Genomic DNA, 23,181 nt, shown 5'->3' on the forward strand with positions numbered 1-23,181 from the left:
ATGGAAACTGTGGATCAGCTGATAATTCAGGATCAAAAGGTTTGGAATACAAATGTTTTACATGTGTTGTTTGACACTGATACTGTAGACAATATCACTAAGATTAGAATACCTGAGTCAGGAATATATAAATTGAGGTGGACACCAACTAAAAGTGGTATTTTTACTGTAAAATCTGCTTACAGAGTGATTAATGATGCAGAGTATAGTGCATCACAATTAAAATTTCCCTGGTTAACATTTTGGAAAGCAAAACTGTCTCCAAAAATCCTTCATTTTTTATGGAAGGGTGTTCACAACTGTTTGCTTGTTAATGAAAAGTTGTCTAAGCATGTTCGGGACATAGATGAAGTGTGTCCTTTGTGTAAATCTGAATATGTAGACCATCTTCTTATCAACCAACCTGTAACCATAACAGTTTGGTTTGCATTAGATAGTAACTTTGTAGGTATAATTGTTGAAATAATCCTAAAAGACTGGATTAAAAGTTGGTTTGTAGGTACTACTAATATGAATGAGTTAATCATCTTTGCAATTACAATTTGTGGAACATTTGGAAAGCCAGATGTTCCAGTGTTTTTGAAAATATTGAGTTGCAGGTTACCAGATTCGTGAATCAGATTCAAAAGGAATTAAATGAGTGGAATGAGCACCTAAGCAAACAGGCTGCTCATACTACCCATCAGACAGTTTCTAGAGTTGAAGTTGGATGGACACCTCCTAGAACTGGATTCCATAAAATCAATTTTGATGCCTATTTCTTAAAAGTTAATAAATCTATGGGCATAGGTCTAATTATGGTTGATGATGCAGGTGTCGTTGGAGGAGCATGGAGCAAGAATGGAATAGCTGATGATGAGGTGCAAGCTGAAGCGTTAGCTGCATATGAAGTTATAAAATAGGCTGCCAACATTCAACATTTGCACTTGGAGGGTAATTCTCTTAATGTTGTTAGGCAATAAAATGTGCAACAGGCACTATGAATTGAACTAATAACTCCATCATTTCAGATTGTCTAGATTTGCTTAATTGTTTTTCAAGTTGGGAGTGCACTCATGTACCAAGGGATTACTAATTTTGTGGTAGATACTCTGGCTAAAGATGGTGGAGTCATTAGTAGTGATAAATATTTTGTGGAACTGAGTTGCATGTATGGCTCGGTGATCTTGTAAACGAGAAACTATGTACTTCAACTTAAGTTTAAGCAATGCATATTTTCTTTCCTATTAAAAAAAAAGAAGGAAAAAAATATCATAAGTTCGTTAGATATTGATATGGAGAAATTGGATCAATTGTCCAAATATTTTTAAAACATGGTTCTAATGGACGAGTAAAAATTAGTATGGGTGAAATGGACACCAAAGAAAATAGCAAGGATGAATCAGATTCATCCTGGCTTAAACTTAAAAAATAATGAGGATGAAACTGGATGCATCCTGATGTAAATTAAAAATAAGAAAAAGTATTTGAAAATGGGTAGGATGAAACTGTTAACATCATGGCTATTTTTACATTCTCGTCCATTTAAACAGTATCAAATTTTACATATCTTTTTTTACCCAAAAATTGTCGTTATTGGGTTAAATTGACCATTGATATTTGCCGGATCGAATTTGCAATTTGTCTAAACCAATTATTCTTGGACTAGCCAAGTGGAACTGTTCTACGGAACCGAGCAATACCGTCCTCTAATGTTATTAGGTCCGATCACTATTAAGCTTTTCATTTTTCAACTATTGAGTTGTTGATGTTGAACTCACTCGAGCCATTAATTCCATGTCTTTTAAGTTTTATCGGCTTCGAAGACTGTTCTACATTTTCTCAATGATATTATTGGGTGTCCCCGAAGGGACTTTATTTTCCCATCTCTGATGGTGAACAGAGAACACTAACCATTCAAGGCACTTTATTACTACTTTTACCATGTAGATATATTTGGAAATATTAATAATTCTCAATGACAGCACAGTTCATTCAAAAATAGAAACAATCTCAGTGACAGTAACCAGTGCAAGTGCAGAGGTCGGCCAAATGTTATCCAAGTATACTGCTTTGAATCATTGCAGTACATTTTTGTGTACATGATTTTACTATCTATCCTGACTCTATGGGAATATGTCCATCAAACAACTTGTTAGTGCTATTGTTAACTCATGGAGCAACCATTCAAAAATGTACCACGACAAGTGAGATCAGTGATACATAATATTTCGGGTATAAATGGAGTATTTCAAATCTGTTACTTAAAACTGTCTTGGATTTGTATCTTTAAGCATTACGAGTTTTATCATAGGGAAGGATTTGTTGACATGATTATTCTAATACTTTTTTACAATTCGGACGCCAATCTTTATATAACCAAGCCATGAGATGAATTTTTTAATGATATGATCCTCTTACAAAATTTTACATTTATCATTAAATTGTTATATTTAGAGATACCAAACTTCATTATTTACCAATTCTGTAGGGATGGCTAAAGTTGTTCGTTATGTTCGCTTCTTGGACATGCCGGAAAGCTCCCACAGGTTGATGAACTTTGTCTCCTGTAAAGTATAAATTATTAGGTACCTCCAACTAATCACAGTCGCGCGGCCTAACGGATAAGGCGCTCGCCTCCGGAGTGGGAGATTGTGGGTTCGAGTCCCACCATGATCGTTGTTTTTTTTTCTCAATTTTAATTTGCTCTCATACTAGCCCTGATTCCTGTCATCCTTCACTACCACCATCTTCTCTATACAAGTCCACTGATTTCAGTACAAGGACAAGAAATTAAACCCCAGAACAAATATGGCATTAATATCGGAGATGCATACACTGTTACAAAGTGTAGCCATGGAACAATCATGGTTTCCTTAAAATATATTTTAGCACCAAGAGAACATTTGCAGTTCTATCTTTACAGTTACCCGGGCTACAACAATTCAGAGTCATCATTGACTACTACAGAAAAGAGAGAGTGGAACGGCGAACTAACACAAAAAAAAAACACGTTCTCTAAGCTTAAGTTATTGATGTGAACAGTTAGCGCCACACCGTGTAAGAGAAGAGCTCGCTTAAGACTCTCATACTACCCCGGAGGGGAGACGTAGAACAAGTTGTCCGCCAAAAATGCTGTAAAGAAAATGGAGATGAATAAATGTTACCGACCACATAGTGCATGCATCAAAAGGAGAAACAATGATTAATATGAATCTAAATCAAGAAACACCAGTATTGCACAAAGTCGTGACGAACCTCTTCACATAATAATAACAGAAGTCTGCCAGGATGAAGGTTTGGACTATCTCTGACAAAAGAACCATAGAAGGCCACAGCCCATAACCCAAAGCTGTTAGTAAGCGTCCACGAGTATCTAGGACCTGTGAAAAGGGAAGAGAAATCTTTTTTATTGGTGGACCCTTTGGATATAAATTGAGAAATTAGCAAGGAGAAACAGTATCCTATAGTTATGTCAAATGTGGCTGCATGGTGAATTACAGGATATTTATCAAAAAACTGAAATTGGAGACTAGAAGGTAGGAGCGATTGCCACCCTTGAAGGAATCATGATTAGGTATCTGTTTAGCTCTAATTTGGCAAGATTGTCTTCTTTAGGTGTAACAGTAGCTACCCTCAGCGAACTACAGGGTATTTATTTGAAAAAAAAAAATAGCCTACAAGATAAAGCATGAGCCACCACAGATAAGGAATCATGTTTGGGTATCCTAACTGACTGGATTATCACAATAAATCTACGAGTTGGCATATGATTCGGTACATAAAATTGACGGTTAAAACTAGTTGATCATCTTCAAGATCAACCAGAGTCAAAGTAGACTGAAATGAATCAATTACTGAAACGTACTAGGCAAATCCATGTTCCTGAGCAAAAATAATATAAACATATGAGACGTGCAAGCTTATTCAAACCTGGAGGACCCAATGGGCACAGCTCAAGAACCTTGCAACGCCCAAGGCAAACACGTAATGAGCTGTAAATGGTTCAACAATCTGAAATTATCGGCAAACATAAATTAAGGAGAGTTTCACAAACCGATCCATGGAAATAATCAAGTTTGTATTCCTATGCCTGTACCTTTGTGTTCTGCATCACCCTTAACTGGGGAAGCACCGAAACTGCTTCTAGGTATACACATAGAGCCCAGAAGATCCTGTTCAAAATATTATGTGATGTCGACGGGTGAATGGCTAGAGCTAATACGGCACACGGCACCAACTTCATCAAATATTGAAATAATCAGTAAAACATTAAAAAGAAACATAACCCATTGTGATAAGAGAAATATTTGATCTGCACATTAGTAGTGTCAGTTGCTTCATAATAATACCCGTCTAGTTATCCACCTCAACATCTGAGAAAATCCACCTGTTCTTCCTAAAAGTGAAATTATCGCTACACTCAAAATTTCCTTAAGAGACAATCACCAAGATTGCTATAATGCCTATATTTACAGCTCTAGCTTCAAAATTTAAATACCATCTTGATAAAAAAGAGGCATAAGAGAGAAGAGGTAGGGAGGAGGGATGGATCATAAAAACTTACCACATAATAGATTGCAAAGTTGTCTTTATCCTCCATATAACTAGATCTTAGTTTAAATCGGATCATATAAATAACCCACAGGGTTGTCCCCAATGTGGTTGTATCTAGAAGCGTGTGTATATCGTACTCCATAACAAAACTGCAATACAGTCTAACAGCTAGAAATATTGCTGTGAGTTCCTGAGATTTGAGTGAAAGTCCTACATAACAAGTTTAAACAACAGATGAACACATGGTAAAATGAAAAAAAGGAAACAGCAGATAATCCAGGATCTACTACAGACAGACATCAAACAAAAAATGCACAAGAAAGATAAAAAAGTTGCACATCAAAGAGGTAAAGGTAATTTGACTTTATATACTTGCACTATTATGTTGTTATCAGTAACTAGAAAGTCAATCAAAGAATTTAATAAACCTATGTTCACCAGAATGAGCAAAGAAAAGAGGGTACCGACTAAATACCCCTTGGTTAGGCACCTAAAACCTTCTGAGTAACGTTTAATCTTTATGTATAATCACACACCTGTACAAGCTACATGGCAATTCCAGAAATATATGGTCATTTTTTGAATGAATAATGCACTGTATCATAACTCATATAGTCTCACGCACTATTTCAGATATCATCTTCTTTTCGACCTTTAGTTACATCGAAGTAGTCCAAATTCAATAAATTTCTATTTGTAACATTTTGATACGAAGTCATGAACCATCAAATACCTTTGACAAAAAATTTCATGGTTTGAGTATTTCATATTGGACATGTCCTATTCAATGCTTTCTCAAACGAAAAGTACTTTCGCCCCTTATAAACCACAACCCTTTAACCACATCAATCGTATCTCCACGGAATATCTTTTGAGTCATATCTTACTCTTACGCCTCTCTTCATTACCTCCTAAAACTTATGGAAACCAGCATCTGAAGTTTGTTTCTACGCAACTAATTAAAAGAGGTAAAGTCGTCAATAAGAATTAATAAAACAGCACATGAACGAAATCTACTTAACAAACTATAAAATATCAATTCATGGGATGAGTTTTGGCAAAGATCACCCTATTAAAAGGCAAGCATGCCCACAAAAAGGTAAGATTAGTCTAAACTTAAATAAGTTCGTCTTTAGTTCTACTATGCATCCATATAAAGATAGTTTATATTCTGGAATAGTATAAATCGCCATAATAATATGTTAAGGTGCTTGTTTTGTATATCGTGTCCTACTGTGTCCTTGTGCTTGAACTTTACCTATTGGTTTTTTTGTAAAGGGTAAGAGGTTCTACATTTATTCCTTAGAACTTAATAGTTCTCTTGTTTGTATAAAGTGATGCATTCTTATATAAGCTATGTGTTGAGTTTGTGGGAAATGAGTAGAGTGGCGTAATATTCTATATTCAAGGTTCGATGTGTGTATGGCAAACATTCTATGATCATAGAGGCTTCGCAATAAGAAGCACAAGACCACAAGCACTTCAACTAAGAAACTACGGCATTCACAACATACAGATAATGCAATTTCACTTATTCGGTTATCGAGTAACACTGATAAAATTTCACAGCTAGCATACAATACAACAGAAACATGTAATGTAACAAGGAGATTTCGCTCAATCCCTAAACTGACCTACAAATTTTTGGATTTCATTCTTTAAATTACACCCAACAAATCTAATAACCCATCCAATAAAAATCACAAAAATGATAGAAATTTCATTTCTTCAGAGGATATAACAGTCCAGATATTTTCATAGATCACAAATTGAATGAACAGGATCAAAAAGGGGGAATTAAAGGTCTTTCCATTTTCATTTAAATTAAAAGATTCCACAAAATGCCAAAAGTATCATCCTCATTAATTCACAAACTAGCATCCAAAATTCAATAAGAAATTGATATTTAATACCATAATAAAACCAAAATCTAAGAAGCAATTAAGAAAACTCATACCAGCACATGTTTTCTCCTTCATGAGTTTATAAATAAGAACTGAGACGCCAATAGCATGAACAGCCTCAGCTGCAACAAAGAGATTATCGTGATCGTTTACGATAAATCTCAAGAAAACAAGAGCAGTCATTCCTGATACCACGGCTAGAAACGCCTTCACCTTTGGTGGTTGTCTCCTTACCCATGTTGCTACAGCTTGGATTGTCTTCTTCTGAGCCCTCATCACTGCCTCCTTATATAACTTATATGGAAATGAAGATGATGGGTGTTGCAAACTATGCTCTTAGAGCTGAGGGTTTGAGCCAGATACCTTTGAAAAGAGGAATTTGCAGGATTGGATTTATTAATGGAGGACAGATTTAGAAGTGGTTGATGCAATAGACAGAGGTTCACTTTTTTTTCATCAGTTTTTTTGGGTGTTTATATTACAGCCCAGTATTTTGATACAGATCAAGCAAAAAGTTTATTGAACTTGTTGGGGTATGATGGGGGCGGATATAAACACAAGGTTTGGTTGAGGATAAGCTTTTAATTTTTTTAACATTGACTTTGTATTCATGCGGGTTAAAGTTGTTTTCATACGAGAAGATGGTCCATCTCTAATATTGAACTTTTTTCTTTGTTCTGCTAAGGTAGACTTACAAGTATGAGCCGCTATGAACCAACACAGGTAATTAGATATGCATTAATCCTCAAATGATGAAATGAAGACAAACATAAGAGATGTCAAGAATTGTCTTCAAAACGAAGAGTAGAAAACCATGAACAAGTTTCCACTATTATAATAATATATAATGGGTTACAACAACTTTTCCCAGAACGGCGAAACACACAATTTCAAAATGCATGTAACATTTAGATAACAATTTTCTAATTATCATAGGTAGATCAACAATTCATTTACCCAATAGGTAAATTCCAAAAATAATCATCAAAAACAAGTCAATAAGAGCTGGAGTAAATATACTTACTTCTTGGATTTGAACAAACTTTGGAGATCTTCAAGCTTGAATGGAAGAGAAATGGACAAACGTGATGGATTAACTTCACCAAGATCTTGTTGAACACTCCCTTAGCAAAAGCTATTTTCTACCCTCGAATTCCTCCACAAATTTCTTTCTGTTACACTCTCCTTCATTGCTGGCTAAAAACTTCACTCTCTTTGTTTTTCTTCATGATAATACAGATAGAAACATACATTTACTTATTTATTTATATTTATTTTCTTAACCTAACAATCATTTATTAGGTGCTCGCCCTTCATGGTTATTGGGTAGCTTAGTTCTTGGGCCATAAGAAGGGACAGCCCAACAATATTCTGTTACGACTTAGTTATTGCAAGGTACTAGTCACCATTAAACCTGCAACATCGAAAACGAACATGCTTGTACTTCGGTAATGACTTTGTCATTATATCAGAACCATTGTCATTTGTATGGATCTTCTCGATTTGTACGACTTTCTCATTGAGAACTTCTTGTCTCCACTGGCACTTAATTTTGTTATACTTCAATCTCGAGTAAAAACTCGGATTCTTGTTAAGATGGATGCCACTTTGGCTGTCACAAAAAATGATTTTTTGTGGTTTTACGCTGAGTTCTATAATAAATATATTTATCCATGTCATTTCTTTGCAACTCTATATAGATGTTATGTACTCTTTTATATGGTACACAATGTCATATATCTTAGTAATTTGAATTTTTAAGACACGGCTCCCCTTGCATATGTTAATAATTAACACAACTCCCCATGACAGATATCAACTACCAATTGCGGATACATAGGGAATTTCTTTCATCTTCACTTTCTCAACATCATTCAGATGAGATTGATCACCAGTTAACTTAAAATGGTTTTCAAGTAGAAAACTTACCGGATCGGCCTTGCTCATGTTATACCTTTGCAACACCTTTTAATATAGCTTTCTTGTGATAGCCACGGCTTCCTTGCTTTCCTATCACGAGAGATTTTTATGCCAAGAATACCCCTTGCTCGGCCCAAGTCTTTCGTAACAAAAGACTTTCTCAAGTCTGGGCTCAACCTGTCAATTTTTTTCTTATCTTTTCCAACAATCAACATATCATCAACATATAGAAAAAGAATAAGAAAATCGTCATCAGCAAATAAACACAAAATGGTCTGAAGTTATTATCTTATACTTTTATCAACAATTCAAACTTCTTGTACCATCTTTTAGGAGGAGCTTTCTTAAAACTTTATAAATTTTTCTTAAGCTTGCGACCATGTTTTTCTTTCTTTTGACTTCAAAAACTTCAGCTTGTGTCATGTATACACATTTTATTCAAATTCACCATGAAGAAATATTGTCTTGACATCTAATTGTTCAATCTCAAATTCCATACTAGATGTTAATGCCAAGACCACCCGAATATAAGGAAATCTCACTAATGGTGAGAAAATATCGTCAAAGTCAACACCCTTTTATTGCTCAAAATCCTTCACAACTAAGTGAACTTCGTACCTTGGTTTTGGGTTCTCATATTCAATCCTAATTCTATACGCCCACTTTTTCTTCGGAATGTTATGGTTCCCATGCCTTTTCAACTAACTCATAAATGTCATTCTCATTAAAAAAAAAAAGCCTCTTATTTCATCGATTTCAAATACTTCCACTCTCGGGAACATGAAGAGCATCTTCATAGCCTGCCTCTATGAGCATCACATGTTCATGTGGTTTATACTTCGTTGTAGGTATCTTGAGACTGTTAGATATTTGTAACTCAGCTTATGAAATTACGAGGGTACCCAAATACACTAAGTTTTTTGTTTCAACATATAAGTCTGATACCAAGTGTGATCGTCTATGGACAAAGTCGAGACAATACAACAACTAGGTATTCACTTGACAATAGCTATGGTACAAGACCGATTGACTATAGGATCAATGCCAAATGATTAGGATTTAACGTAAAAGTGTTATTTACTTTGTTATAATGAAACGATTATAATGCAGAAGTAAAGTAAATGACACAACAAGATTTTTTTAACGAGGAAACCGCAAATGCAAAAAAAAACCAGGACCTAGTCCAGTTTGAATACTCTCATAATTAAGCTGATACACAAAGAACAAAGCCAACTTCGGATAATTAAGACCAAGTAATCTACCCCTACTTACTTAGTTCCCTCAGTATCCCTGCGTCTACGACCATCTGGTCATGCACGTGAATCCCAAGACAAAAATCACTATCTTGAGTTGCTTTATCGATGTTAAAAGTCTCAAGCATTCAACTCCTTTTAATCGTTTTCCAAACAATAAAGGAAGAACGATGTTTGGTAACTAATCCAATATTATTTTAGAAAAAGATTCGTTTAGATTTCAAAAAGGCTCTTCCGTTTAAACTTGTAAATTTCTTTGTCTGGTTAGATCTATCCAAATCGGTAACTTAGATTCGGATTCACAACTATCAAATTCGGATATTGAAGAATATCACTAAATGATAGTTGCCGATCAAAGTGATTATATGATCAAATATATCAAATATAAACTGTATCTAAGTCGGATCCTTGCCGATCAAGATGTGTATACAAATCACGAGATACGAAAACCAATAAGAAAAAATCTTATTTTCTTCAAATCTTCAATTGCCTTCTTTTGTATCTACACAACAAAAACTTGAATCCACTTATGATCGATCATGCACATAATTGAGTCTGTTAACAATGGATGATTACAAGTTGTCTTTAGATCTAAGAATAATTCTAAAGATCGTGTCAATACTTTGATCTAGCTTGAGTGACCCTTATATCAAAAGAGAAGGCTCTCAAGAATAATCAAACTAGGTGCAATCAAAGTTTCAACAAATGTTAGTAAATCAAATTAATAATCGAAAACTAAAATAACAACGTAATTATCTAGTTTCCCACCAACGGTACTCGTAGAGCTTCTTGATCCCACAAAAGTTTTTAAACGAGCGATCGTAAGAGATTTCTCCTAATTAGGGTACTTTTCTCTCCGGATAGACGACCCTAGCAGAAGCAACACGAATGAAGTTTTCCTGGCTCTCAGGATAGTTTGCAAGAAACGCAAACTCAACTATTTATAGACCAAGGTTGTTTGGGCAACAAGGTAATTCCAAAACCGAAAGATTCTCTATATATGCAATAAAATACCTAATTTCGATTTCCATATTTTTAACTCTATATCCAACCTGTAATTCTGAAATCTCTCGTTAGAAAATATATAGTATTAGTTTAGCACTTAACTAATATAACCTTCCAAGAGATATGTTTTGATTGCTGGAAAATCAAAAACATATAATCGAAAATCTTAATTAAAAGATTATATTGGGACCACCTTGAGTATCAAGGAATATCTTGACCAATAAAAGATAAGAATTATATTAATGTCAAAATTATGTCGACATCTGGAACTTTCCTATCTGGCAAACCCTAATTCCAAACTCACACAAAACCGTAAAGTAATATGTGAGTGTAGAGGATGGGTTCCTCCATTGGAGTTCTACCATGATTCCTAACATGGGTTAAGATTGGTTCTACCAAGTCTCCAAATATAGGCTCTACTATGATTCCCAAAATAAATAAGGATCTGCCAAGACTCTCAACATAGTTAAGATCGGTTCTACCGCATATCCCAAACGACGTAAAGATCGATTCTACCATAACTCTCAACATAACTCAAGATCGGTTCTACCAAAGTTCTTACCCAAGTTCGAATTGGTCATCCAATAGATCTTCAATGAAAATCGGACCAAAACGCCTATTGATTTCCTTGAAACATCTTTAAATTTAATTGCATACGAACAAACCTTCCTTGAAACTTCGGCACCACCAAGTGTTTTGACCCTTAAAGGTCCACAAACTTTGGAATAAACATGATCCAAGATGTTATAATTATGCTTAGGTAAAGTCTTATGGTAGGAAACTCTAGTTTGTTTAGTAACTAAGCAATGAGTGCATTTACTCAACTATATAACTTTTACATTTTGCAGGACTTATCTTTTGGTGAGGATTTGAAAACCACAATAGATTCCATGCTTTCGAAGAATACGATAAGGTTTTCACTTCTCAATTAGGTTTGGAAGATACAAAAATAAGCTTATCAAAGCCATCTTCGTCCTAGCCAATTCTAGTAAAAAGCAAGAAAATTGAGTCAAAAGAAAAAGTGACATGTATGTTTATGTCTGGTACTTTAAGTACAAAAAAGAAAACTTCCCCAAAACCTAAATATCCTAATAAGATATCAACAACTAAACTTATGGAATTTGGTTGTCAATGGGGTTTAGACTTTCCCCATGTGGAGGTACATCGTCAAGACATGCTTAACAATATTGTAAAAAATCACGATGATTTAACCATAGAGGAGGTTGACGAGTCTTCTACCTAATAATAGGTGATGTTTTATTTTTTGTTTGCAAGTTGCTTTTTGAAATTCATGTACATTGAGATGTGTTTTCATCGTCTAATATTCCTTGTGTATTTAGAATTCATTTATCTTTAGTTCTAGTTTTGTGTTATTTGTTTTCCTTTGGAGTTTGTACCCATCTTTAATCGTATCTGCCTGCATACGGTAAATGTGTCCTTTAATCTATTATATTTGATCGATCAAAAAATGAATAATCGGGTACCCAACGGGTATTACCCGTTTAGATTCGGGTCAAGTCGGGTAATTACCCGCCAGGTCCCAAGTTGTTGATGGGTCCAACTCTAGGACCCATAACCGGATCCAAATTTATCGAGTCCAAAAATCTTCTGGTATCCAAATTTTAATGATTTATTTTTGCTTGTGAAAAATCTTCTGGTATCCAAAAACATCGTAAAATTGATTTTGAAAGTTCTTTTAGCCTTGTAGGAATTACCAGTAGGTACTATTATAGTGGTCTTAATTAGTGGCAGGTCCACCCATTAAGAGTCCAATAATCAGAGGTCCATAACAAAAAGGAAAAAAAAAATTGGACCCAAAATTCTATCTGATGGTCTTGTGCACATGCGGGATGTCAAAATCCACTTTTTCGAATACCCAAACTACCTATTCCCTGATAATACATATATATTTCTTCAAAAAAAATCACCATTTTTTTTACAGATCTGAATTCTGCTCTCATGCTCTTTTCCTGCTTCTGTTTAAATTCTGTTGCTGCTCTTGGATTACGAGCTTTAGTTTTCTTGAAGATTTTCTTTGAAGATTTACAGGTATATTTTGTAATATCTCTTTCTGCTGCTGTTTTTTTTTTCAACTGATCTGTGAAGATCGTAACATTTTGATTATGGTTTCACTTTCTTGTTTTGTTTTTTGCGTGTATTTTTGTTTTGTTTTTTTTTTTATGAATCTTGATCGTAATTATTCAATTTTTTGGTTAGATTATGATGTTTTTAACATATTTGAACTTTCGATTTGATTATCTTGTTGTTTTCGCTTCTTTATTTTATCAAAATCGTGCTTGTATGTTGTTTCAAGGGTATTATCCAGCAGCATATATGTTGCATACTGATACAAATTGCTTTATATTCTATTTTATTCTTAGTTTCATCACTTGTTGTTGTTTTATCCATAAGTACATATCTTCGATACTGAAATAAGACTCTCTCGGTTCTGTTTTTTTGATAGATTCATTACATACGGTTGTTTTTTAGTTCATGAATCAGCAGTACATATGTGGCATACTTATACAAAATACTTTTGATTTTGTTTTATTTCTTAGTTTTACCACTTGTTGTTCGATCCGTAAGTACATATATGCGATACTGAAATAATACTCTCTTGATTCTATTTTTTTTTACAGATTCATTCCATGCAGTTGTTTTAGTTCATGAATCATCAATACATATGAGGCACACTGATGCAAACTGCTTTGGATTCTATTTTATTCTTAGTTTTTTCACTTGTTGTTGTTTCAACCATAAGTATATATATGGATTATGTTAGATTCATAAACATATAAGTTATTTTTGATATGCAGTTGATTTTTAGTTTACGAATTAGAAGTACATATATGAAATACTGAAAATAATTGCTTTTAAGTCTGTTGTGTTCATAGTTTTACTCAGTTAATTCATATGATCTAGTGCTACATACATGAAATATGAATTAAAACTGTTTCAGTTCTGATATAGTCATAGTTGTGTAACATCTATGTTTCTTTTGGTTGTATATGTTTGTGCTTTTGGCTCAGAAATTGTTGTTAATTTTTGATGTGAGTATAGTAGTACCCATCATGCGAGTTAATTTTTGATGCGAGTAGATCGGGTATACTGAAAAATCAGAGGCTAGTAATCTCCACACTATTACCCAATGTAATATATTCGAAACTAGATCAAAACATATACGGTACATAACAACTGTACTGGATTTTTGAGCAGTGCATAACAACTATATCGGATTTTGTATTGAAGTAATTTTTCTTCTTACTGCATACCCGTCTTCACACTACTACCCAACGCAATATGTTTGAGATTAGAGTAAAGCATACACTACATAGCATCTGTACTGGATTTGTTTAACAATGAATGTAACAACTGTATTGGATATTTTTAGGTTGAAGATGTTTCTAATGTTGCATTTTTTTTCTTTCTTTACATGCATGGAGATATAGTCCTTGTAGATCCTGCGTAAATGCCTTCTACAAGGATATGAAAGTACAACAGCAGCAACTCAATGTGTACTAAACTTGTATTGGACAAGCTTTCATACACAGGTTCGCCCAGAATTATAATACTGAGAAATGGTAACCATTTCGTGAAAGAGTATGATGGAGTACTAGGTTTAACCTTGTGCATATGTTCATGCCAATGCTACCACGATCTTAAACCTCGTCTAGCTTACGAATCATAAGTACATATTTGGAATACTGAAAAAGAATTGCTTTTAATTATGTTGTGTTCATAGTTTTACTCAGTTAATTCGTATGATCTAGCAATACATTGAAACTACTCAGATAATTTCCAGCTCTGAAATTGTTGTTAATTTTTGATGTGAGTAGAGCAGTACCAATTATGCGAGTTGTTTTTGGTTTTTTCTACTACTATGTAGTGTATTGGTGAGAATTCATAATGCATATACTATATTCTCATGCCTTTTAGCATGTTTGATGGGAGTGTGTAATGTATGTATTGCATTCTCATGCATTTTTAATGTTTTGTATGTACGAGAGCAGTATTACTTTGATGTGATCAAATGTTTTGTATGTACAATTCATAATTGTTTGTTAATTCATTAGATTATCTATAATTTTAATTAGTTAAATTAGTGCATATTGCATGTAGTACTCATTTTTATCTGTTGTTCGTCATGGCAGTTAATATTGTTGTGTTTTGGTCACATTTACAGGTTCAAGATGTCTAGTTATGATCCAAACACTAGGAAATTTTTGGGTATACCTTTTAGAGCACTGCTCGATCAAACTCGCAAGTGTTGCTATGTCAAGCTTGTTTGTCAAGTTTAGTTGCCAAAACTATAAGTCTTGATTTCTAGTCTACTTATAGCTATATCTCGGATTAAGATAGAATATGTAGTTGAGCTTTAGATTTCATGGCGTTCATTGATTGAAGACGAAAAACAACTAAAGGGATCTTGTGGAACTTCATCAACAAAAGGTATGTGGAGACTTGAACTCATCTATCACTCAAAAAGTCTATATATATTTTATCTCCTATTGAGACAAAAAGTCGTATAGCTATATAGACTTTAATTATACACATTTGATACTTCGAGCTGAGTTTAACTCGCTTACATATTTCTCGAAATATGTGTTGGTAAGCTTTCGCTTTAACCAAGTTCATCTTTTATTCTTGACGAAAGTCAAAATCCCTTGAAATATTTTCAGGGCTTGAAAAAACTTGAAAGCTTATCTCTTGATGTTGAGTTATACCTCCAGAAAGAACAAGAATCCCATGATAAGCTAAATCAAGTTATGATGAATAACATTCATGTTGTTGATCTTGATTTACTAATTAGTGAGAGCAATGCTCCTCCTCTGGGTAATCCATTCGGTTGTAGCAAACTAAATGAATTACAATAAGAGGAGCTTAAATCTCAGCCTTCAGATTGTATCATCTCAAAGCATGATTCATTTCATTGGTTAATTCCTGATACACCCAGTCAAGATAATAGTATTTTCTTCTTTTATGAAAGAGTTATGACGTCTTTTTTTATCAAAAGAGTTTCCCTACGCAGTACTAAATATTATCTGCAGAGACTGTTTTTTATAAGTTGTAAACAAAGAAAGCAGGAACTCAATTTCTCGTGTGTTCTTTTTAAGTTCTTTGAAAAACTTGCAAAAACAGTCTTATGGGTATTTCTCAATACAGTAAGTTGCAAGAGTAGTTGGAAAGAAACTCTTTCCTGGTGTCATGTTGTGCAAGACTGTTTTAGTCTTGTGCTCACAGAGAATTTCTCACTGGAAATTTGTTGAGTTTTGCTCCAAATTTCTTATCCATAATTTGATCAAAATATGTTGTTTTCTAAAATAAACGAGTCATTGCCTGCACAAGTACGGTTCACATACTCTGAACCATTGAGTGTTTTAACCGCATTACAAAACGTGTTTTAAGTCGGTTCATGTACCACCGTTTGACACATAAAATGAGGAAGAATTCACTTCGTTCTCTTCACATATTCTTCTCTACAGTTCGAGTCGTACGAAAGAGAAAACCCAAGAGTTCGTAAACTCTCAATCATCGTCACCTCAATTTCAATCTTTTTGAATGTTCTTGGTTCCTTTGTGTTTGCATCAGGAAATCATTTGACGGGCTTGTATTTATTTATTCATATTCTCTAGTTCTGGATTTTCATCATTAATTACAGTTCACGTACCCGGTAAGTTCTTCATCATCTTTGGATTCTCCTTGGTTTCTATAGCACCTAGGAAAATATTGAATCGTTGTGAGAGTTCGGATGCTAATGCTAGTTCAAGTAGAAGGATGGTTGATAGTGATGATGAATATGATGATAATGATATTGGTGTATACGTTCAACAACCATATTTTGATACTAGCTGTCGAATTAATTTTATCAACATTTTTGCCAGGGACAAATATAATAAACTTTATAGTGATAATTTTGTCATGGAAAGGGCATATGATCGGTCTGTTCAGGAACCATATTTTCACATGTTCATGAACCAGTTTGAGTGGGGTGATATTCATAAGGGTTTGGGGGAATCATATCCTGAATGACCTGTGAATTTTATGCTAACTTACATGCATCGAACAAGACCAGATGTTGTTTTAAGACTGTAGTCAAAGGAACAATGTTTGAGGTTAACCATAGTGTTATAGCTGAGTTATTAAACTTTCCTCTCCATAATTCATTTGTCGTTTTCCTCAACCAGAAGGTCAAAGACCAAATAAGAATCAGTTGTCTGAACTGCTTTTAGGAAAGAATGTGTCGTGGACAGAAAGCAAACTGCCTATGAACAATATAAGCTTTCATTTGAAGATTTTTGGTAAGCTGGCTGTGGAAAACATAATTCCCAATACGCTCGACAAAAATCTCTGGAGCAGAACTCTGAATGAGTTGGTTTACCACCTTGTTTCTGGTGAATAGGTTGATTTTTATGGATTAATTGTTCGTTAAATGATACACATGATCTCACAAAAGAAAAACCCTGGTTCTCCATGCCTCATCATTCGAATTTGTAGTTAGATTAATATTGCTCAGTTTGGAACTCGTGTTGGTACTCCATCTCCCTTGAGCCAGACAGACATTAACAAGATGAAGAAACCTGTCAATCCTGAAGTTTCTCTTCTTATACAAAGGAATGAGTGCTTGGAGAGACGGTTGACTTATGCTGTGACGATTCATCCATACTTAGCTGAAACCAATATCTAAGATTGCTGAGGATTATTATCGCAATCTAGATTAGTGTACCTTTCTTCATATTGTTATGTCAATTTCAAACTCTTTCTTATGTCATTTCTATTGAAATTCTTATGTTGAACTTATGAAAACTATTATTTTTAATAGTTATAATAACTTTAATGGTATTTCAGCCTTGAATGATTTTATCATTCAATTAAACATCTAAATGTTTTAAATCCGTAAGAAGTTTGGCTGAATATATGTCAAAAGTTAAGTCTTTATAATGTCATTATGCAAATATTGATGAAAAATATAATGAACTTTTAATGACAAAGATTAAGTCTATATTATCATTATGTAAATATTGATGAAAAATATAATGAATCTTTGAATATCCCGCAGTATTGATCTTTCTATGTGAATTGTACTGTTCGACTCCGTAAGTTTTCTTATGTCGAGATTTTCCGATTAAATTAATCATTGAGGTTCCCTTCTGGTTAATTTAATTGAGTTTTCTGTATACAAATTCATGTGTCATGTGATTTGTTAATGTCCAAAGAAATCCTTCTTTTCTTGTAAAAGTAAGGTCGCTCTTGTTGTTCTTTCGGGAATGACATTTTATCGGGAAGGGTGAAAAAGCGTGGGTCTAACAACCACACCCAACAATTCTTTTGGAAATATGAGATGACTTACTCCAATATACTTTAAAGAGAATCAACTAGACAGTCAGACTCAATCTTTAGAAAAGTATATCAAAGAGTTTATATCTCTATACCTCAATTCAATCTGCAATCAACAAATAGAAATTTACGACCCCGATTGAATATAAGATAAGTAACTTGAACGGTACCAAAGACCAATGTTCAAGGATCAATCAATTCCAATCAACAACCAAAGGTTGGATTTCCCAATTGATCGATTCAACGTACAACTTGTGATATTTCAATTATATAATAACAAAATATAATGCGGAAAAGAAATAACACAGACACCAGAATTTTGTTAACGAGGAACTCGCAAATGCAGGGAAAAACCCGGGACCTAGTCCACCTTTGAACACCGCACTGTATTAAGCCGCTACAGACACTAGCCTACTACCAACGAACTTCGGACTGGACTGTAGTTGAACCCTAATCAATCTCACACTGATTCAGGGTACAATTACGTTCCTTACGTCTCTGATCCCAGCAGGATACCACGCACTTGATTCCCTTAGCTGATATCACCCACAACTAAGAGTCGTTACGACCCAAAGTCGAAGACTTGATAAACAAATCTGTCTCACACAGAAAAATATATTGGAATAGATAAATATGTCTCCCACATAAATACCTATTATTTTTGCTCTGTCTTTTGATAAATCAAGGTGAACATGAACCAATTGATAAACCAGACTTATATTCTCGAAAAACAGCCTAGTATTATCAATCACCTCACAATATTCTAAATCGTATGGAAACAAAATTAGATATTGTGGAATCACAAACGATGAGACGAAGGTGTTTGTCATTAATTTCAATCTTTCCTACCGGAGATTAAATCTCGAGCAAATCTTAGAGAAGATAGTACTCAAACGATATAATAGGGCAAGATCAGAACACGCAACTGCAGAGAAAATAATTGGGTCTGGCTTCACAATCCCAATGGAATCTTTAAGTCGTTAACCTACAAGGTTTCGTGAAAAACCTAAGGTTAAAGGAGAATCGACTCTAGTTATGCAATTAGTAACATACATAAGTGTGGGGATTAGGTTTCCCAGTTGCTAGAGTTGTCCTTTATATAGTTTTCAAGTCAGGGTTTGCAATCTAAGTTACCTTGGTAACAAAGTATTCAATATTCACCGTTAGATGAAAACCTGATTAAACCCAAGCTAATATCTTTAAACCGTTAGATCGAACTTATCTTGTTACACACAAATGAAATGTACCCTCATTTAGGTTTAGTAACCGTACCTAAACGTGTACACCATGTTGGCTCAACAATAGTTAACCGAAGTTAGCCATATGAACACTCTCATGTCAACCTTGTCCATCTTAACCAGAACTAGTTCAAATGACTCAAATGAAACTAGTTAAAGAGTTGTTCAATTACTATATTCTCATAGAAGTATACAAGAACACAATTGAAGCAAAATCGGTTTTATTCACTCGAATCAATTCATGAACATTATAGCCACGGTTTTCAAAGATTGCATTCCTTATTATGTAAATGTTTAAATTCATGTACACAACCGATTTTAGAACTTTAACCTTCAAGTATGCAAACGGGTACGCATACTTGTAATACCCGGACCAAGATTAGGTTTCGTATATATGCAAACGGGTACACGTACTTCCAATCCCAGCAGAAATACTCGGACATGAACTTCACGCCAGTACGCGAACGGGTACGCATACTATGGTTCCCGGACATGGTTAAGTGTTTTAAACTCTTATTTCAATCATTGAAACTTTCTTAGAGGATAACAATAGCAGTTTTCACACACTATTAGCATCAAAGTAATTTTCAAGTTATTAAAATAATCATAATGAAACGTTCCAAGTCTACACCAAATGATTGTATCACACAAACCATGTAAGATGTTACTCGACAATTTTCACATGATCATCTTTTGACTTGCGTCAAGAATATAAGATGAACTTGGTCGAAGCGAAAGTTTACCAACACATATTTCGAGAAATATGCAAGCTAGTTAATCTCAGCTCGAAATCTCAAATGTGACAACTATATCGTAACACAACTTATGTCATAATATAGGAGATAGAGTAGAAATAGATTTTCCAAGTATTAGTTGAGTTTCAGTCTCCGCATACCTTTTGTTGATGAAGTTCCACAAGCTCTCCTTAGTAGTTCTTCGTCTTCAAATGATGAACGTTGTGAAGTCTAATGCTCAACTACACAATCTATGTCCTAGTTAGAGACATCTACAAGTAGACTAAAAATCAACAATGATAGTTTTGATCACTAACATTGACAAACATTCTTGAGATAGCAACGCATGCGAGTTTGACCGAGCAGTGCTCTAACAAAGAGTTCTTAATTGAACTTGTGCTTAGTTGCCAAATCTTTGTGGGGAGTGCGACTGTGGAATATTGTAGGAGTCATCTTGTATCTTTATAAAATCCTTGATGAATACACTAAGTTTCGACTTCGTGAAATCGTCAAAACAAAGTTGATATGTTCTCTTTTAGTCATGAAGTATCTATATGAGAATTTTGTTATAATCTCGCTAGTTTTCGTACCTTTGCCAATTTATATTGACAAAAAGGGGGAGAATTATTGTGGAGTTCACACTACAAATACATATGGTTTACAGATTATTATGTAAGGGGGAGTGGTTTTTATTGTGAGATGAAGTATTGACTAAGGGGGTTTGATACATATCACCATACTATTGTTGTCAAAGTTGTGATACAATTGAACTTTGATGTTGTGTAATAATACTATGAAACTGTATAAAAATGATTGAGAGCTACTGTTTTCTCATTGTTATTTATACGGATCTTCAACAACTATGATGCTAAGTTAAACACGTTCAGAATCACTGTAGTACTTGGAAGTAACGAAGATTTCGAGTAATGTTTAAGAACAAAGGAAATCGAGCATTTGGATGAGAAGTTACAAAGTTTATTTATTTTGTAATACATATGTAGATAGTTTTGTCATTAAATTTGATAAAGGGGGAGATTGTTAGAGCAGTGCTCGGTCAAACTCGCAAGCGTTGCTATCTCAAGCTTGTTTGTCAAGTTTAGTTGTCAAAATATCAGTCTTGATTTTTAGTCTACTTATAGCTATGTCACGGTGTATGATAGAATGTGTAGTTGAGCTTTAGAGGCGTTCATCGATTGAAGATGAAGAACTACTAAGGGGAGCTTTTGGAACTTCATCAATAAAAGGTATGTGAAGATTTGAACTCATGACAAAAATTCGTATATCTATATAGACTTTAATTATATAATTTGATATTTCGAGTTGAGTTTAAATCGCTTGCATATTTCTCGAAATATATGCTGGTAAGCTTTCGCTTTAACCAAGTTCATATTTTATTCTTCACAAAAGTCAAAAGATGATCATGTGAAAATTTCCTGGTAAAATCTTATATGATTTGTGTGAGACAATCATTTGATTTAGACTCAGATGTTTCGTATTGATTATTTGATCACTTGAAAATTGCTTTGAAGCTAATAGTTTGTGTGAGACAGCTATTCCCGTCTTATAAGAATGTTTCAATAATTGAAATGGGAATTTAGAACAATTAACCATGATTAGATATTGCACAGTATGCGTACTTGTATGGTAACTGTTGCAAATATATTCCAAGTCCGGGAACTTAGTATGCATACGGGTATGCATACTGGTTAAATAGTTGAAGTCCGGGAACTATAGTATGCATACCCATATCCGTACTGATTTCAACTGAGTTCGGTCGTGAACGACAGTAGGCGTACCCGATTGCATACTGACAAATACAAACCAAGTCTGGCTACTTAGGTATGCGTACCCGTTTATATACTTGAGTGGGTTAAGTTCTAAAATCGGTTGTTCATGAACAAATATATATTGATATAATAAGGAATGCAATCTTTTGCAAACCGTGGCTATAATGTTCATGAATTGATTCGAGTGAATCAAATCCGATTTTGCTTCAATTGTGTCTTGTATACTTTTACTATGAGAATATAAACAATTGAACAACTCTATAATTATTTTCATTTGATTCATTTGAACTAGTTGTAATTAAGATGAACAAGGTTGATATGAAAGTGCTCATATGGCTAACTTCGGTTAACTATTGTTGAGCCAACTAAGTGTACACGTTTAAGTACGGTTACATATATCTAAATGAAAGCACATTTAATTTATGTGTAACAAGCTAAGTCAATCTAACGGTTGAAAGATATTAGCTTGAATCTAATCAGGTTTTCATCTAACAGTGAATATTAAATGCTTTGTTACCAAGGTAACGTTGATTGCAAACCCTGATTTGAAGACTATATCAGGGATAACTCTAGCAACTGGGAAACCTAATACCCACACCTCTTGCGTGATCCTAGTTGCGACTAAAGTCGATTCTCCTTTAACCTAGGTTTTTCTAAAACCATTATAGGTTAATGACTTAAAGACTTCATTGGGATTCTGAAGCCAGACCCAACTATTTTATTTATAGTTGCGTGTTCTGATCTTACTTTGTTTATCGTATTTATTACTATCTTCTCTAAAATTTGCTCAAGATTTAATCTCTAATAGGTAAGATAAAAATTAGTCACAAACATCTTCGTCTCATCGTTTGTGATTCCACAATATTTTGTGATTCCACAATATCTTGTTCCGCTACCATATAGTTAAGGTCATTGTGAGGTGATTTATATTACTAGGCTATTCTTCGGGAATATAAGTCCGGTGTATTAATTGGTTCATGTTCACCTTGATTTATCAAAAGACGGAACAAAAACTCGTAGGTATTTCTGTGGGAGATGATAAACACATTTTTGTGTCTAATTTGTCCTCAATGTTCTGTATTGTTGGTACTCGATTTCGTACTTATTATGGTATTTTATGTTTTTGTATGTATTTTTGGGAAATAAACATTTTTGGAAAATTCGGCTCGAAAAGTTGTTATTTGCACCCGGAGGACACATGTTATTCGGACTCTCGATATTGGTTAAGGGGTACCTCAATTACTAAGGGGAACCTCAGTGTCTATTTACACCCATCAAGGCACGTACTATTCGCACCCCTACTCTGGATAGGTGGCAACCCTTTCTTCCCCACGGTTTGAATGTTTTTGGCGGGAAAACGGTGTGTGAAGCTGGCTGAAATGAGGGTTCATCTCCTGGACTGGATTTAAAGAGATTCAATCACTGGAATCTATTGTGATGGGCCTGTTTCGTCTTAACAGGCTTGGTAT

General features: G+C 34.3%; 2 protein-coding genes across 3 annotated transcripts; one reads left to right on the top strand and one right to left on the bottom strand.

Moving 5' to 3' along the window:
* Positions 1 to 902, top strand: LOC113291310. The gene is made up of 2 exons (XM_026540858.1): positions 1 to 444; positions 600 to 902. The coding sequence occupies exons 1-2, from the start codon at positions 1 to 3 to the stop codon at positions 900 to 902; spliced, it is 747 nt and encodes a 248-aa protein (XP_026396643.1).
* A 1,870-nt stretch (positions 903 to 2,772) lies between these two features.
* LOC113288862 (putative ER lumen protein-retaining receptor C28H8.4) lies at positions 2,773 to 7,673 on the bottom strand. 2 transcript variants are annotated; one of them, XM_026537993.1, is made up of 7 exons: positions 7,465 to 7,673; positions 6,494 to 6,803; positions 4,547 to 4,746; positions 4,079 to 4,219; positions 3,913 to 3,993; positions 3,238 to 3,362; positions 2,773 to 3,114 (listed from the first exon to the last, which is right to left on the bottom strand). In XM_026537993.1, exons 2-7 carry the CDS (start codon positions 6,714 to 6,716, stop codon positions 3,066 to 3,068), a joined length of 819 nt encoding a protein of 272 aa, XP_026393778.1. In that variant the 5' UTR covers positions 6,717 to 6,803; positions 7,465 to 7,673; the 3' UTR covers positions 2,773 to 3,065. The 2 variants fall into 2 exon arrangements, with proteins under 2 accessions (XP_026393778.1, XP_026393777.1); XM_026537992.1 differs by lacking the exon at positions 7,465 to 7,673 and having other exon boundaries at positions 6,494 to 7,080.
* Between the last annotated feature and the right edge of the window lie 15,508 nt (positions 7,674 to 23,181).

Source organism: Papaver somniferum, chromosome 6, assembly GCF_003573695.1.
Source record: "Papaver somniferum cultivar HN1 chromosome 6, ASM357369v1, whole genome shotgun sequence".
NCBI classification, from domain to species: domain Eukaryota; kingdom Viridiplantae; phylum Streptophyta; class Magnoliopsida; order Ranunculales; family Papaveraceae; genus Papaver; species Papaver somniferum.